At 54.6% G+C, this 15606-nt stretch overlaps 2 protein-coding genes across 2 annotated transcripts; one reads left to right on the forward strand and one right to left on the reverse strand.

Annotated features, from left to right (window-relative positions):
• Window positions 1-7476: 7476 nt before the first annotated feature.
• Window positions 7477-11514, forward strand: CLU1 (Intracellular distribution of mitochondria; the record flags this gene model as incomplete). Its single annotated transcript, XM_053182223.1, has 3 exons — window positions 7477-7507; window positions 7572-7714; window positions 7777-11514. The coding sequence occupies 3 exons, from the start codon at window positions 7477-7479 to the stop codon at window positions 11512-11514; spliced, it is 3912 nt and encodes a 1303-aa protein (XP_053033806.1).
• A 1379-nt stretch (window positions 11515-12893) lies between these two features.
• On the reverse strand, window positions 12894-14074 carry COL26b_009496 (uncharacterized protein; the record flags this gene model as incomplete). Its single annotated transcript, XM_053182224.1, has 2 exons — window positions 12894-13895; window positions 13958-14074. 2 exons carry the CDS (start codon window positions 14072-14074, stop codon window positions 12894-12896), a joined length of 1119 nt encoding a protein of 372 aa, XP_053033807.1.
• Between the last annotated feature and the right edge of the window lie 1532 nt (window positions 14075-15606).

The raw sequence follows: 15606 nt of genomic DNA on the forward strand, positions 1-15606 counted from the left end.
TGGTTGACGGCGGCACTGCAATGCAAAGGCCAACGATGACAAGACACACGACACACGACACACGACACACGTCGCCCCTTGTCGGTCGAGATGGGAGGGAGGGATTGGATTTGCGAGGACGGGATGGCATGGCACGAGCGTGAACGAGGACGACTGGCCTCAGCAAGGTTTGCATGGTTGGGTTCGGGCAGGACGATGAGCAGGAGCAAGGACCAGCATGTGGGTGAGCGACAGAGGCGAAAGGACATCAGCGAGGGGCAAGGAGGACGGCAGGGACCAAGAAAGTCTTTTCGACGCCGTATACGGACACTACGCTACGTACTGCATACATAGTACATAGTAGGTAGATCAAGGAGCGAAGACGCAGGGGAACGCTCAGGAGCGACAAGGGCCAAGGCTCAGCACTATACCTGGATCAGACCTTGTTTTTCGCTCCCCCCTATAGGTTTTCTTTTCGCTGCCATTTCGTTGCTTTTTTTGGTCCGTCTTTTTGCCTGACGCAGCAAGCATCTCATAGGGTTTTCGTCCTACCTGAACGAAGAACCAGGTTGCCAGGAGAAGCAGGTCGGAGCCAGAATACCTAAGGTGAGGCGAGGTGCCTTGCACACAGGCACCTCACCTCAGGTGTGGTGTAAGGTAAGTTTGCATATTGCTCAAGGTAGGTACCTGTAAATATGGAAGCTGTCATTGGACACGGCGCAGAGCGTGGCGCGGCGCCACCTCGACCCCTGGCCAAGGCCGGCGGTTGCAGAGGTGATTGGCCAAAGATAAATCCGTACCTTGCAGCTGGTGCCATATCTGACTCTGATCCAGGGGCAGCGCTGGACAAATTAACCACACGACGCAACCACGCAACCACGCAGTCAGACTGCAACTTCAACCGCAGACCGGCCAGCGACCGGCCATTGGGCGGGCCCGCACAAGAGTGACGGCGGAACATCCGAAGTCTACGAATGCCAGCTGAGTTCCCATCCCCTCACTCAATCTTATCAGTTGCGGTGGCGATGGGTCTGGGCCGCGTGTCAAAATTCGTCCATGCTACCCGAATATCCTCATTATACATCGTCATGTCGAGTTCGTCGAGATGCAGAGACGCGAACATACCACAAACCGGCCGAGCAACTGTGCTGGACTGAGCGAGCGCTGGTGCGCCGCCGTTGGCGTTCTGGGAGGTGGCGGGGAAGTGGAGTCTCTAAGCCTCTGAAACAAGCCGCTTCTGCGGCTAGGTGCCTTAAATACCTATCCGTAGGTACCTTCCCATGTGTAGGTACGGGCACCGGGCTATCTCTGCCACCTATGCCCTACCTCAAGGCAGGTTCACCTTAAGCTGAGGTACCTAGGTACCTTTGAGGAGCACCTCAGGCACCTGAGTACACAAGGTATCTTAGTACAACGGGCCATGAAATGAGGGGCCGGTGGGGTGCGGGATGCCATGACTGGACCTTCACAGCGGATAGTCAAACGGCCAAACGACGACCGGCCTTCCAATGGAATCTACGTCTTGCGCCAATCTTGCGGTCTTGCAGATTGTGATTGCGCAAGTCCAGACGAGCCAACACATCCGTTTGTGTCACCCCATGTGCGTCTCGGTCTTGTCAGGGAAGGATCAGCCGAGAAAGCCCCCGACAATATCGGATCTCCAAGCCATCGAACAATTCCGTCGACCCCAGAGCCAAGGCCAAGGTACAGCAGCGCCAAACTCTGCTGCTGTACTTACTGCGTAGGGTATGCATCTGGAATCCGTCCGTCTCACACCGCGACACAGAGACTCGGCCAGAAACACACCCTTTCTTGCGTCTAATCTTTTTCATCCGGTCTCCTGACACCATCAAACTGCACAGCGTCGTCATAGTCCCATCGAGTCCCCCAAAACAAGAAGCCAATCCCCCCTTGCCGCTGGCGCGAAAGCAACCAGACCCGATGTCTCTTTCGGCTGGACTTTTCCGCCTGTGACTTCTTATGTCTGGGGTGCTGTCTGGGAAACGGCGGAATGGTGGGGGTTGATGCGTATAGCCATACCAGAAAGAAGCCTCTCGTCGGAAGCCAATACGGTTACCCATAATCGATTGCAGCCCGTTGGGGCTGATGCGAGCCCACCATCAATCTGTCTGTCTGTCAGCCGCACCATCGGATTTGCACCTCTCCTCGTTACAGGGTTCTCGCCGACTACAAACGGGAACTATGCCGTCGTCATACAAAAAGCCTGTCAGTCACCAGTAAACCGTACACGACAGTTGATTGAATATCGGATGTATCCGTATATGCAGTCGCCTGCATTTCCCAATGTCCGTATCGACTTCTTTCCTGCTCAGGCGCCTCGCTTCAGATGCAGAGGGTGGTCTTGGGAGGATGTGGCCGTCGGTCGCGCAGATCACAAACAAAACGCGAGTGTCATGAGACGCCGAATTCTGTCTTTTTCTTTTCCTACTTTGAGATGAAGACGTTTCATGACTTCCGTTTTCACCCACGGATTTAAGACGGGAAGATATGGGACAAGTCAAGTCAACTCGGAACGGTCCCATGTTTCTCGGGACATCGCCGCGCGCGGGCCTTGACTCGGGCGGTGCCGCCAGCAGGACTAAGGTAACTACGCATGGTATGCGCTTGGCCGTTGACTCGAGGAGTCGAGAATGGACGAGCAGGACTAGTGACGACCGCACGGGGGACCTGCAGATTGGCTGGTCATCTTGGCTGGTCATCTTGGCTGCAAATCACCCGCAGTGCCATCGCCATTGGATCGCATTCTGAGACGACAACGACGTGCACTCGTGGCGGCGCTGAACGACGTGTCTTCCTTGTCGCCTATGCCGCGCATGGTAATGGCGAATTTCTCTAGAGTCTGCGAGCACACATCGGTCGTCCGTCCGCCTGTCGCCTCAACCCCTCCAAGGCCCCAAAATGCTCACCATCGAAGATATGTTGGGTTTTTTTTTATCAAGTTTTTTCTTTTTTTGGCGGTCGCGGGTCCGGTCGCGGATGCGGCCGATTCGTTAAATGCATGGGATACATTGCAATTAAAGTGCAGCGTCGTAGTTGGCCAGGGCTTACCTCTCGGATTGTCGAGAACGGTAGCATCTGATGATCTGCCCAGTGGTTGGATGCGGCCGACGTAGTCAATATCCCTACCGCCCAGCGTTAGCTGGGACACCACCGTCGTTACCCTGCCGCTAGCCTTTTCCCCAGGCCCGAACCCTCGCTTGCTGCATAAGGCCTTGTCTCACTGCATGCCATCTTGGTCAACTGCAGTCAACATGATGAACATCTAGAAGCGGTCTTACGACGCTCCAGCTTGTGGCTTGTTGTCGGGACGAGTTGTTCATGTCCACGCACACCATACACGAATGCCACTCCGTCTCGTCTCATTCTGAAGCAATTGGCATTCACCATACCGATCGGGACCAGAGTGATACACCGGACAGGCTCCGCTCCTCGCCAATTGGTAGTCGAGATCTTGTCGGTGCGCGTGTTTCTCGTCCCGAATATGTCGCCAATGTGATTAACAATCACCATCTTTTCGGCCCAGGGCATAGGCGATGGCAGCCCGCCCAGACGAGGAACGCATCACATCGCCCCGTCGTCTGAACGATTCAATCCCTCCTTTCCTGCTTCACGCCATTCACTGGGACGTCCATCCACATCTTCTACTGTTGGGCTACCGGGACGCTCGCCGAGATAACCGTTTGCTCGTTACAGGTGCCTCGCTCGGCCTTGAAGGGTCGGGCTGTATTTTCGAAATACGTGATCTTGAGGGCGCCTGGCGAGGATCGTTCCATCCTCTGATCCATCCACAAGAACCATTGCATATCCACGCGGGCGCCGCAGGAACAAGCATGGGTTCGGAGCAGGAAGAAGACATGGCCATGTGGAAGGAAGGGGAAGAGCCTATGGATTAAACAGAACTTAGAAGTAGACACCCCTGTCGACCAATGCATCTCACCTCCACATGGACAAGGTAATGAAACATGAACTGACGGACGTTCTGAATTCCACCGACCATTCCGCCTGGCCAAAAACAATGCTTTCAATTTACTTGTTGCTGTGCTCATTACAATCCTAGTTCATCATCATCACCGTGGCCAGTCATGTTGCTCGTGATAGTCAACTCTGTCAGAACCCTGCGACTGCCTGTCTCGCCGCGCCGGACCGGACGCCGGCTACCTCCCCGGGCCTTGACAGCCAGCTTGCCTAACTGGGACTCGCCCTCGCAGTTCTCCTGACCCAGCACTCGCGGTCTTTCCACTTTGTCATCCTCAAATGGCTCGTCCGGGGCCTTTCTCTTCTCGGCTCGGCGCCGTCCCCCACGGCGCTCGTCAAATTTGCCAGGCTTGGTCATAACGTCGTCCGTAGCGATGGAAAGCCTACGTCTGTCATTCAGCCCCGTCGCAGCCATTGGCACATGCGTCTCTACCCGGGCCGCTGGGATTTTCTCACTCGCACTGCGATCCCGACTGCTCCGACGGGGCAGGACAGCGGCAAGCCCAACAGCAGTCCGTGGCTTCGCAGCTGGACTCAGAGCGATCCACTCGCTGATGCCCTCCTCCCATCTGAAGCCAGCGAAAGCAGCAGCCCTTGCGCCTAGAGATTCCGGCATTGTGTCCTGTTCTGATGATGCACCCATCAGGGCTTCTGCAAAAACAAGATCACGCAGGTCATCAGTTTTCTGTGCCAGTGGGAAAGCGCCGTCGCTGCTCAGCGTGGCAAGTTGAGGGATATGCAGCTCGTCGACGAGCTTGCAAATCGCCGCAAAGTACTGACTGCTGGATGGCCCAGCAGTTGCTTTGCCGCAGCAGTGAGCTGCCGAGCACGTGAGGGCAATGGTCATATCGTGAAGTTGGCCGTATTGCTTGTCGGTTTGGTCGTTGGATCGATGCGATTGACAGTCGGCTGCCCATATGTTCTTCAATGCTGATTTTGCCTTGTTCTTGGCTGTCGTGAGGGAACCCGAGGCGAGGTAGCTGGTCAGCAGCAAAGGATACAATGCATCGCCTCCACCTCCTTTGCTCGTCACAAAAGCCAGGGCTTCTTGGATTACGTGGGAAACCCGACGAGTGGTTCCGTCCACGCGCGTCGCAGTCCCAACTCTTCGTGATATCATGGCCATGGCTGATAGAGCTCCGAGCACGCCCGTTAAAGTCAGCTTCGCAGCATCCTCGCGTGTGCTACAGCCACTCGCCTTCCGTCCCCTCCGTCTACCAAATGCACAGAGGGACAGCGATCCAAGTCCCACCGATGCAAAATGAATGGCCGAAGGATTCGTCTGTTCGTCTAGCATAGACGATGCAGACGCTGTCCATAGCGAGCCCAGTGCCTGTGTCGATAGTGTATTCCCGTGGAGGTGGCCATGAAACAGTAACAATGATGTAGATTGAAGCAAGTATGGCATGATGTTGGCGTTGGTCGCGAGGTCGGACATCGTCATCAAACCGTCACTTTGGCCAGTGTTGTCGTATCCATCACCGTCTCTCCGAGCCTTGGTGAAGCGACGTCCTAGGAAGGCCTCCATGATATCTCCAGATTCTTGATAGCACCCAACCTTTTTACAGTGATGGATGAGAATGCGAGTGAATTCTTCGTCAAGGATGCCGTCGTCAATGGCCCCTCGCAAGAGGAAGATTGCGTGAGCCCTCAACAACAGCCCTAGGGGGCCCCATCCGTGATCAGCGCCGCCCAAGGCTTCCAACTCGTCATATACAAGAAGCGAATAACTGCCTTTCTTGACTGAGGAAACTGGCCCACGAGCTTCTGCCTCGAGCTTCTCCCAAGCATCAATTTCTGCCGCGCGAGACGGAACCTTCCGCATGCTCATTGCCAAAAGTGACTTCTTATGAACCAACGGCTTGCCGGTCGGGGTTGCACGAAGCAGTACATCCAGATCGTGGAGAATCCCCTCATATAGTTGATACTTGGAAAGTGAACAACTGTGTCTCAGTCGTTCCATTTGACTCAGAGCTGAGTCCAATCGTCCCTTTCTCTCAAATCTTGGCGCCACGTAGGCGGTTGCTGTCCCTTCGTGTATAGATGTGGTGGGAATGGTTGCCCCAAGCTCATGATATGTCACTTTCCGTAGAACTGGGGTTGGTACGTTCGGCACACTAGACTGAGGATTTTGGCGTGAGTAACTGGCGGCCCGTATCGATGCCTTCGATGATGATTGTGTGGCTGCTGTGCCAGTCCTCAGCGTTGGGGACGCTTTCCTCGAATATGTACGTTGCGGGCGTCTGCTCAGATCACCTGATTTGGTTGCGATGCCGATCTTCGTTTTCTTGGCTGGAGGCTGCGGGTTTGCTTGGGCGATTCCGGCTCGGCAGGATCCCTCATTCCAAGCTGGGTTTTCCGTGTCGGAGATCTTCCGTAAAGCAATGATGCGAGAGTTCAACGGCCGCAAGAGCCGCCTGCATCTTGAAGCAGTCCATGCCGTATTTGGGAGCCCGCAATAATCTCGATCATCGTTCGAGGGCCCGCCAGAGACAGCTTTTTGTTTGTCGAAAGCTTCGTTACGCGCCATGCCGATGGCAAACTTGGATGAACTGTCTGCCCAAGAAGTATGTCAAAGACTAATGAATAGAGTCCAAGTCCCCTAACCAGTGCTCTGCGACGCTGTTGAATGCTGCAAGCGGTTAAGATGAAGCAAATGGTCTCCGCGGTGGTCCGCGATGGTGAAGCAAACCTGGGACGATCTGTTCCCCAAGAGATACCAGACTGTGAGAATAAGTTGGGCAAATAAAAGGATGACAATGGGAAAGACAGAGCTCAGAGTCTGATAAAAAAAATTTGAATAGTTGATGCTGGTCGAACGAGGTCACGTTGTAGTCCGTTCACTGTTTGATTCGTCGTTTCTCACACCTCAATATTTACTTTGACGCTAAGTAAACAAGATGACTTAAGGTACCGGCACCTAGGTAACAACGGCTCCTGAAGTGGGTCACATCAGCCGACCTGAGCTTCCAGCTCGCCTGTGCCTTTCCTACCTAGGTACACTGTATTACCTAAGAGCCGCCCTAGAACGACGCCGATACCCAGCCCACCGCGGCTGGTGCTGGAGCTGAGGTGGAGCTGGAGCGGCACGGTGCTCCCTCTCCCCCGAAAAAACCGAACGTAGCTCCAATACGCCGGCCCGGTGCATTGCCGTCACGACTTTTTTTTTTTTTTTCTCTACAAGCGAATTTTTTCTTCTTCGCAGGAAACGCTCTTGTTCACTCCACACACCCGCAAAATCCAACTTGGTCGTTTGGGTTGGAACAGTTACCTTTTCAGGCCTCTGTCCTTTTTTCTTTCTCCCCCCCCTTCACTTGGAGTCGAGTGAATCCAAGGTACTGACGCTTCTCACCCATCGTGTTGTTTTGGTGGGTTGTGCGATTGTTGGATTTCAACCCCTCTCTTCCCCAAGGTCTTACTTCTCCGGCCGCAACCAACCACTCGAGGAAGACTGTCTTCTCAAAACAAGGAATCAAGTTGTTGTGCACAAGAGAAGTACAAATGTCACACTCCGATCAACCCACAGGCAAAGGTATTGTCCATTACAGCGCTTGCTTCTTGATTGAGTCCAAGCTAAATACAAGCCATCTACCCAGATAATGCCACAAATGAGCCTGAGCTTCCCGCCGAGGGCCAGTTCGAGGCTCAGCCCGAGGGCGCTGAGGTCGACCAAGGCCTGGAAGCATTGATCAATCTTACCATCAAGCTCCCTCACGAACCCGGTCAGATGCAGATCACGGTTAGCCGCCTGGCACATGCCCATTCGCAAGTACACGTCGCTGATTGCCTGTTCCGCTGCAGGTCTCTCCTCAAGAGCAGGTCCATGAAGTTCGGCAGTCCATCATCGACTTGCCCGTGGCGTTCCAGTACACCTGCTTCCACTTGGAACATCGAGGCGAACGCATCAACGACTTCCTTCCTATCTCGGATATACAAGGCTTGAGCGAGGACCCTGAGGTCACGCTGGTCGAGGAGCCTTACACCGAGAAGGAGGCTCGCATACATCTTGTTCGAATTAGAGAGCTCATTGGCGCCGCCGGAGACCGTACCGATGCTGTCCAAGGTGTTCTCCCGGGCCTGTCTCTTCTCGATACCGTCGAGCCCCCGTCGGAAGAGCAGTCCAATGCAGAACAGGTCTATTCCCAAGCCGCCAAGGATGATGCCACTAAAAATGAGTACACCTTTGGTGCGCCGGTTCCGCTTTCCACTCTGCTTCCCCCAGCACCCGAGGAAGAAGCTCCGAAGACTATCAAGTCTGTCTCTTTGTCGGCCTGGAACCCCCCGCCCCCTCACCTCAAGCAACGAGGCCACCTCTTGTACCTTGTGGCCACGACCAATGAGGGCGAGCAGCACCAGATCACAGCTCACGTTGGCGGCTTCTTCGTCAACAAGTCCTCCAACCAGAAGTTCGATCCCTTTCCTCGACCTGCCCCTAGAGGCCAGTCGGCTCACTCACTGCTGAATCTACTTGACCTCATTTCACCATCTTTCTCGGCCTCTTTCTTGAAATTCCAGGAGTTCAATAGCCTTAAGGACCCATTGGCGACATTCCAAATCACCAATGCCATTCCCTCGGCGCCATGGGTCGTACCTTCGGCGTCTTCCCCACTATGCGCCCATTCTGCCGACCCCACACGTTCCCAAGAAACATACTTGATTGCAGGTGCCGATAACACGGACACTTTGCGAGACTGGAATGAAGAATTCCAGTCAGCGAGAGAGCTGCCGAAAGAGACCGTCCAAGACAGAGTTTTCCGTGAGCGTCTCATGTCCAAACTTTTCGCTGACTACAACGACGCTGCAACTCGAGGTGCGGTCTTGGTTGCTCGCGGAGAGGTCGCCCCCCTGAATCCCACGGAATGCAAGGATGCTCAGATCTTTGTCTACAACAATGTCTTCTTCTCCTTTGGTGCCGATGGCGTGGGCACATTCACTTCCGAGGGAGGCGATGAGGCTGCCCGTGTTGCAACTGGCAAGGACGTGGCTGGTGTCAGGCTGGTGAACCAGCTGGACATCGATGGCCTCTTCACACCTGCTACGGTCGTTGTCGATTACCTTGGTAAACGCATCGTTGGTCAGAGTATCGTGCCTGGCATTTTCAAGCAGAGGGACCCTGGCGAAAACCAAATCGACTATGGCGCTGTTGACGGCAAAGATGTTGTCGCGTCTGACGAGCGATTCGTGTCTGTTTTCGAAAAGCTGTCGCGCGCTCTCAGGGTCAAAAAGCATGCTGTCTGGGACAAGGATGGCAAGCGTGTCGACCTGGAGGCCAGCGTCGAGACCAAGGGCTTGATGGGCACAGACGGAAGAAAGTACGTTCTGGACTTGTATCGCGTGACGCCTCTGGATATCGATTGGCTTGAGGAGAATGAGGAGGGCTTCGATGACTATCCTCATCGTATGGCGGTCCTCCGCCCCGAATTGGTTGAGTCGTACGGCAGAAAGAAGATGAAAGCCTGGGTCGACGAGGAGCTTGCCCAGCGCGACAAGGCTAAGGACGCGACAAAGGAAGCCCCTGCCGAGTCTAAGAAATCTCAACAAGCCAAGACCGAGGACGAGAGCGACGGAAGTGATGACAGTGAGGAGAGTGAGAATGAAAGCGAAAGCGAAGCAGAGTCCAAATCCGCCAAGGACCCTGTTAAAGCCGGGAAGCCTGAAAACAACAAGGAGGCAGAGGCCTTGAACGAGTTAAAGGAGTCGAAAGACCACATTGACCTTTCGAAGTTCCAGTTTTCCCTGAACCCCGATGTCTTTAGCGGCCAGGTCCCTAAGACCGATGCGGAGAAGGCTGAGATGGAGCAGGATGAAGAGGATGTCCGCCTCGCCTGCAAGTATCTTCGAGAGCAGGTCATTTCCGACCTCATTCGTGAGCTTACCGACTGCGAGATTAGCTTCCCCATGGATGGTCAGTCTCTTGGCCGTCTCTTGCACAAGAGGGGCATCAACATCAGATACACCGGCAAGGTTGCAACTCTCGCCTCGGATCCTCGCCTTCAGTGCCTGAAAGACATTTGCATCCAGGACATGGTCGCTCGGTCATTCAAGCACGTCGCTGCCACATATCTCAGACATCTGCCCGCACCTTTCACATCGGCTTGCATTTCCCACCTCCTCAACTGCCTTTTGGGGTCCCAGTTGAACCCCAACCCCCCCGCTGAAATCGACTCAACTCTGAGGTCTCTGTACTCAGATGCCGACTTGTCGTTCGAGAAGGCCACGCCCGAGACCATCCGTACCAGTATCGAGGAACAAACCTTCAAGAGATTCAGATACCGTCTGGACGCCGAGTGGTTTACTAAATTCAAGCCCCTCCAGCTCTTGCGTGAAATTTCCCTGAAGCTTGGCTTTCAGCTGCAGGCAAAGGAATATAATTTCACCAGCAGGCCCATTGAGCAGGCCGTTCCAGCTCCTGCTACCAACGGCACCTCTACAAATGGGGCCAACGGCGAGAGCAAAAACAAGAAGAAGAAGAAGGCGCCCAAGGATGTTTCGCCTACCTCCTCGAGCCCGCCGCCTCCCGCCACCGCCTTCACCGCTGACGATATCGTCAATTTCGTGCCAGTGGTCAAGCACTCGTGCCCGCGAAGCGCTCTTGCCGAAGAAGCTCTGGAGGCTGGCCGTATTTCCATCATGCAGGGCCAGCGCAAGCTTGGCCAAGAGCTTCTTCTGGAGTCATTATCCCTTCATGAGCAGATTTATGGAATTCTTCATCCCGAGGTCGCTCGCGTCTACAACACCCTCTCCATGCTGTACTACCAACTGGAAGAGAAGGAGGCCGCAGTTGAGCTCGCAAGAAAGGCCATTGTCGTCTCTGAGAGGACGGTCGGTGTCGACTCCGCCGAGACTCTCCTCAATTACCTCAACTTGAGTCTCTTCCTGCACCAGGCTGGCGATAGCGACGCCGCTTTGGTTTACGCCAAGCATGCGTTGAAGCTTTGGAAGATCATCTACGGCGCTGACCATCCTGACTCTATCACTACTATCAACAATGGGGCTGTCATGCTGCAACACCTCAAGTCCTACCATGAGTCAAGGCTGTGGTTCGAGGAGTCCCTTCGCATTTGTGAGCAGGTTTTCGGCAAGCAGTCCATCAATGCTGCCACTCTTCTGTTCCAGCTCGCTCAGGCTCTTGCGCTGGATCAGGACTCCAAGGCCGCCGTCAACCGCATGCGCGAGTCTTACAACATCTTCCTCAGTGAGCTCGGCCCTGATGACAAAAATACAAAGGAGGCAGAGAGCTGGCTTGAGCAGTTGACACAGAACGCCGTTGCTCTTGCCAAGCACGCGAAGGATGCTCAGGCACGCCGTCTCCGTGCCGGCATACGCTTCACGCCCAAGGGGTCTCCTTACGAGGCATCCGCACCCGCTCCTCGCGTGTCTACCACGCAAAACTCTCGTCTGGGCGGTTCCTCGCAAATGGACTCGCGCAGCATCGACGAACTCATCAAGTTCATCGAGGGCACCGACCAGCAGGCGAAGTCCTCAAAAGGAAGGCCGAGCAGGGGTAACCCGAAGAGAAGGGGCAAGGCCTCTAAGTAAATCGCGAACAAAAGAGAAACGTGTGCACGCTTTTGGCTGCTGATCCTGCTGGGACAGACATCAACTCCGTCACATACTTGTATTTTTATCAGAATATACGTGATAACGAGGTTGGGGCAAGTGTACTTGATATAGTTGGATGGGCTTAACGGTCGGTGCATACTTGATAGATTCCGGCACTTAGAGAAAAAAAAAAGTAGCATAGGGCGGAACACTTGACAGAATCACACTTCTTCACTCTTTTGAATGATTTCGCTCTCGGTAAGAGGCCCTTCCACCCGTTCCTCGACATACCACACTGTCTATGGACTGAGGCACACACTCGGAACCCGTTGGTGATCGGTTTTAAAAATTTCATTTCTTGTCATTAGCTACCATTATCATGAGTGACCGTTCATAGCACTAGCTATGGATATTCCTCGGCTCACAGGCGCATGGTACGAACCAATGCTTTGGAAACCCCTGGCGCGGTTGTTAGTACAATAAAACCTCTGCCGTCGATGGTTCCAGAACTCACTTTGCTAAGTCAAAACCCTGCTCCTCTTCGATTTCGGGAGGATTCGAAGGCTCGCTTGGCGCCTCCCGGGATGATTCCTTGTTCTGAGATCTTGTCGGGCTCTGGTTGGGTGACTTGGCCGGGGGTGGACTACTGCTCTGAGGAACCCCACCTAGAGACGGTTTGGACGGGCTCATGTCGAAGTGGGCGCCAGGCTTCAGCGGAGTGCTACCAATCTCGGCATACTTCCAAAAGGGCGCCGGGGAGCTGGTAGGCATGTGCTGGCTAGGCCTCTGGGCAGTGCTAGGCGGTGCTAGTCGTGGGTGAACTCGGTGGGGTGCGGGTGTAACGAAGGATGCTCCTTCGTCAGGAAGATACGATGAAGTCAGTGTCGGAGATTGATCATTGTAGCTTGCCGAGGTGAAGCTCGCCGAGGCCGACGTGCCGCCCTTGCGGGGCCTTGGAAGAGGACTTCCATCCGCAGTCAATGCCGTGCTGGGAGGTGCAAGACGACGTGTGCTTCGGTCTGGGGTGGATTGTACCGCAGCGAGGGAAGAGCTGGGAGGCGGTGAGCCTGTAGCCGACACTTTTCGTTTCCGCGTTGAGGCAGGCTCCCCTCTTGCATTCACGTCTTTCGGACCGTGTGTGATGTAGTTCAACTGGCTGGGCGAAGAAGGCGCCGAGGAGCCTCGGTGGCCACCCCGCCCGCCCTTGTATGCACTCCTGGTCATTTCTTCACGTGCATCTGCGACAATCTGCCACTTCATGCCTTTGCCAGGCTCATCAGTGGATCTGGCCACCTTGTCGAATGATTTGTTCAGCGAGAGATTATGACGAATGGAGTTCTTTGACAAAATTAACAGCCTGAGCGAGACGGAACTGGTCACATGAAACGTACCTGCCATCCTGCGGCTTGCTGGTGCCTATAGTAGGCGTAGTTGTTCATGATAAAGTTGTAGATACCATTCAAATTGAGCTTCCCTTCGGGCGTATTGATAATGGCCTGAGTGATCATTTGCGCGTAACTGTATTGTGGCTTGATGTGCTTATTATCGTCGTGACTAAGATCAATGTCATTCGAGTTCACCAAAAGAGTGCCCGAGCTCGAATAATGTGGCGACTTGTGTTGCGATGGTGTGGGCTTCCCACGCACAGAGGGAGGGGTCCCAGGTCGCTTGTAATCTGCTGGTGCCGGAGCTATGGGCTGGCGGAAGGGCTGGCCTCGCGAACTCCTGATTGTTGATCCCAGAGCTGAAGACGGCTCCTCTGGCAAATCTGTTCTGGGCTGAGCGGGACTTGTGATATCTTGTCGTGACAAACCAGCCCTCTTCAGGTAGAGATTGTGGATGTGGAGAGGGGTGACCTCTGTCGGCAGGACGAACATCATCTCTGTGTTACCGATGTCGAGTACTTGACCGCTCTGAAGAGGGTTCGAATGACCTGCTTTCAAGGACACGCCATCCACTCGGACACCGTTCCTTCCCTTGACTTCGAGGAACCAGACCTCTTCTTTCGAACTGAAGTAAATGCGAGCGTGTTGTCTAGAGACCATTTTACTCGGGCCAAGATCGATGTGGATGAAGTCCTCGTCATCCTCGTCGACACCTTCAGCCGAGCGACCAATATTGACGTTAAGTTTCGTAATGTAAAAGGTCCAATCCTGTGCGGCGATCTTAGCATACGCCTGAACGCCGTTTTTGTTGGCTTCATGCATTGAGTTTGCATGGTCTTTGCTGGCTTGCACAGGCCCTTCTTTGGGATAAGTCAAATGCTGGACGACCTGGGAGAGTAGCTGATCATCGTCGCTGGAGGGCTGACCGGACTGATCGGCGGTGAGACTGGACTCGTCTTCGTCGGCGGGCTCGACTGGCGGCGGTTCTTCAACCTGAAAGCAATGTCAGAGGACTGTCCTGATGTGGCGCGTACCTGGGTTAGGGAAACGGGTACCTTCTTGCGACGCTTGGCCGGGCGACTAGGTGAGCTATCATCGACTCTTGCGGCGGGAGAGGTGTCCCGGCGGGTGTCGCGACGGGTGCGCTGGGAGCGCTTTGCTGATGCAGGCATAGTGAGGATGTGTCTTTTGCAGCATGCGGCAGCTGATGGAGGAGGATCCGAGCAAGGGGAGTTCGGGGGCGCCAAACCGGGCAAACAATGATGGGCGGCGTTTGTTCAAGTAGTCGGTCTCACAGGGTTGCGGAATGGGGGGCGAGCGGTCGTGTCTCGTAGACTCGTGAGGGCTGGTTGAACTGGACTTCGAGGCAGAAAAATGCCACCAGGAGGAGGATGAGCGTAGGGTGTGCGTTGGATGGGTTGGTTGGCTGCGAGTAGTGCGGAAGCGAGGGAGGCTGTAAGTTGGATAAGGCTTCGGTTGAATGTGAGTTAACCTGATGCTTTGAGAAGAAAGCCGGGGCTTGGGACCACGCGAGGCGCAAGCGCAGGTGGCTCACTTTCAAGATTGGGTCGCGGTCGCAGTCGTGGTAGCAGCCGCGGTCGGATGGCGTTGATGACCACCACAGGTATGCGTCTAAAAATTGCGGGAGCAGAGGAGGGAAAAGAAGAGTGATCCCTAGGCCGGAGTTTGCGATCACGAACAGTGGTAACCGTGGAGGTGAAGATGATTAGTGGTGGGAGCTGAGGATATCAGCCAGCGGTTGGCTTGGATTTGTGCAAGGATTGAGAGATGCTGTCGCGAATGTCTGGCACGCGTCGGCCTTTTTGGGAGGGAGGGAGGGGGAAGGGCGTTAATTAAGTCGGGGGTGTCGGTACCAACCAAGGTGCCTAGGTGAGGTGCATTTTGCCAAGGCTGATAGAGCTGAGGGAAGAAAGGTAAATCAGTGGCCTGTGACGGCATGCTAAGCCTCCCAGTGGCTATCTGTACTGGCCAGCAGGTACCTACCTACCTACCTGCCCGGGCTGAATGAAGTAAGGCAACCAACCTACCCGACTTGGTACCGCCAGGCACTGAGTCCGGGCTGATACTGTACGTGTGCGTGCAGCGTGCGTACCTCGCTCCTAAATTACGTGCATTGTGCGCGAAAAAGGTGTCAGATTCCGTGCATCGTGCCCACTCCTCACCCATCCGCCGCCCTACGCAGTTTCCTAGCCCCATAACAGCTTTGCGCGTACAGTGTGTGCATTGATGGATAGCATACACAGGTTGCCGGTTGACTGTGGATTTCTCACAGCCCGTGAAGCCCTGTCCTGTGGCCAAGGTTGAATCATCAAAGTCCATCGCATCGCAGGGTGGTGCGATGGAATTAGGAACCGACATCCCGTCAAGGGGGAGAATATCTGCCATCATTCCAGACCCTCAGGCGGCGCACCACAACGTCGCCGTTCTCTATCCCTAGAAATGGCGGTGGTGCGCGCGTTGCTCCCTTATTCCGCCGAGTTGCGTTCGATTGTTGATACCCAATGGACGAACGGCACGACTAGCTTTTCAGCTACCTCAGTTCTTATTTTAGGCAGAAAGAAGGGGAGGGGGGGGGGGTTGTTGGCACATTCATAACCCATACACGGGAACGTTAGTCGCTCAATCAGTCACGTAGAGATACCCAAAACCCAGCTGGGCTGTAGGGCGGATGGAGCGCGATAGA

The sequence above is a fragment of the Colletotrichum chrysophilum genome (assembly GCF_026319265.1).
Source record: "Colletotrichum chrysophilum strain AFK26 chromosome Unknown scaffold_92, whole genome shotgun sequence".
NCBI lineage: Eukaryota > Fungi > Ascomycota > Sordariomycetes > Glomerellales > Glomerellaceae > Colletotrichum > Colletotrichum chrysophilum.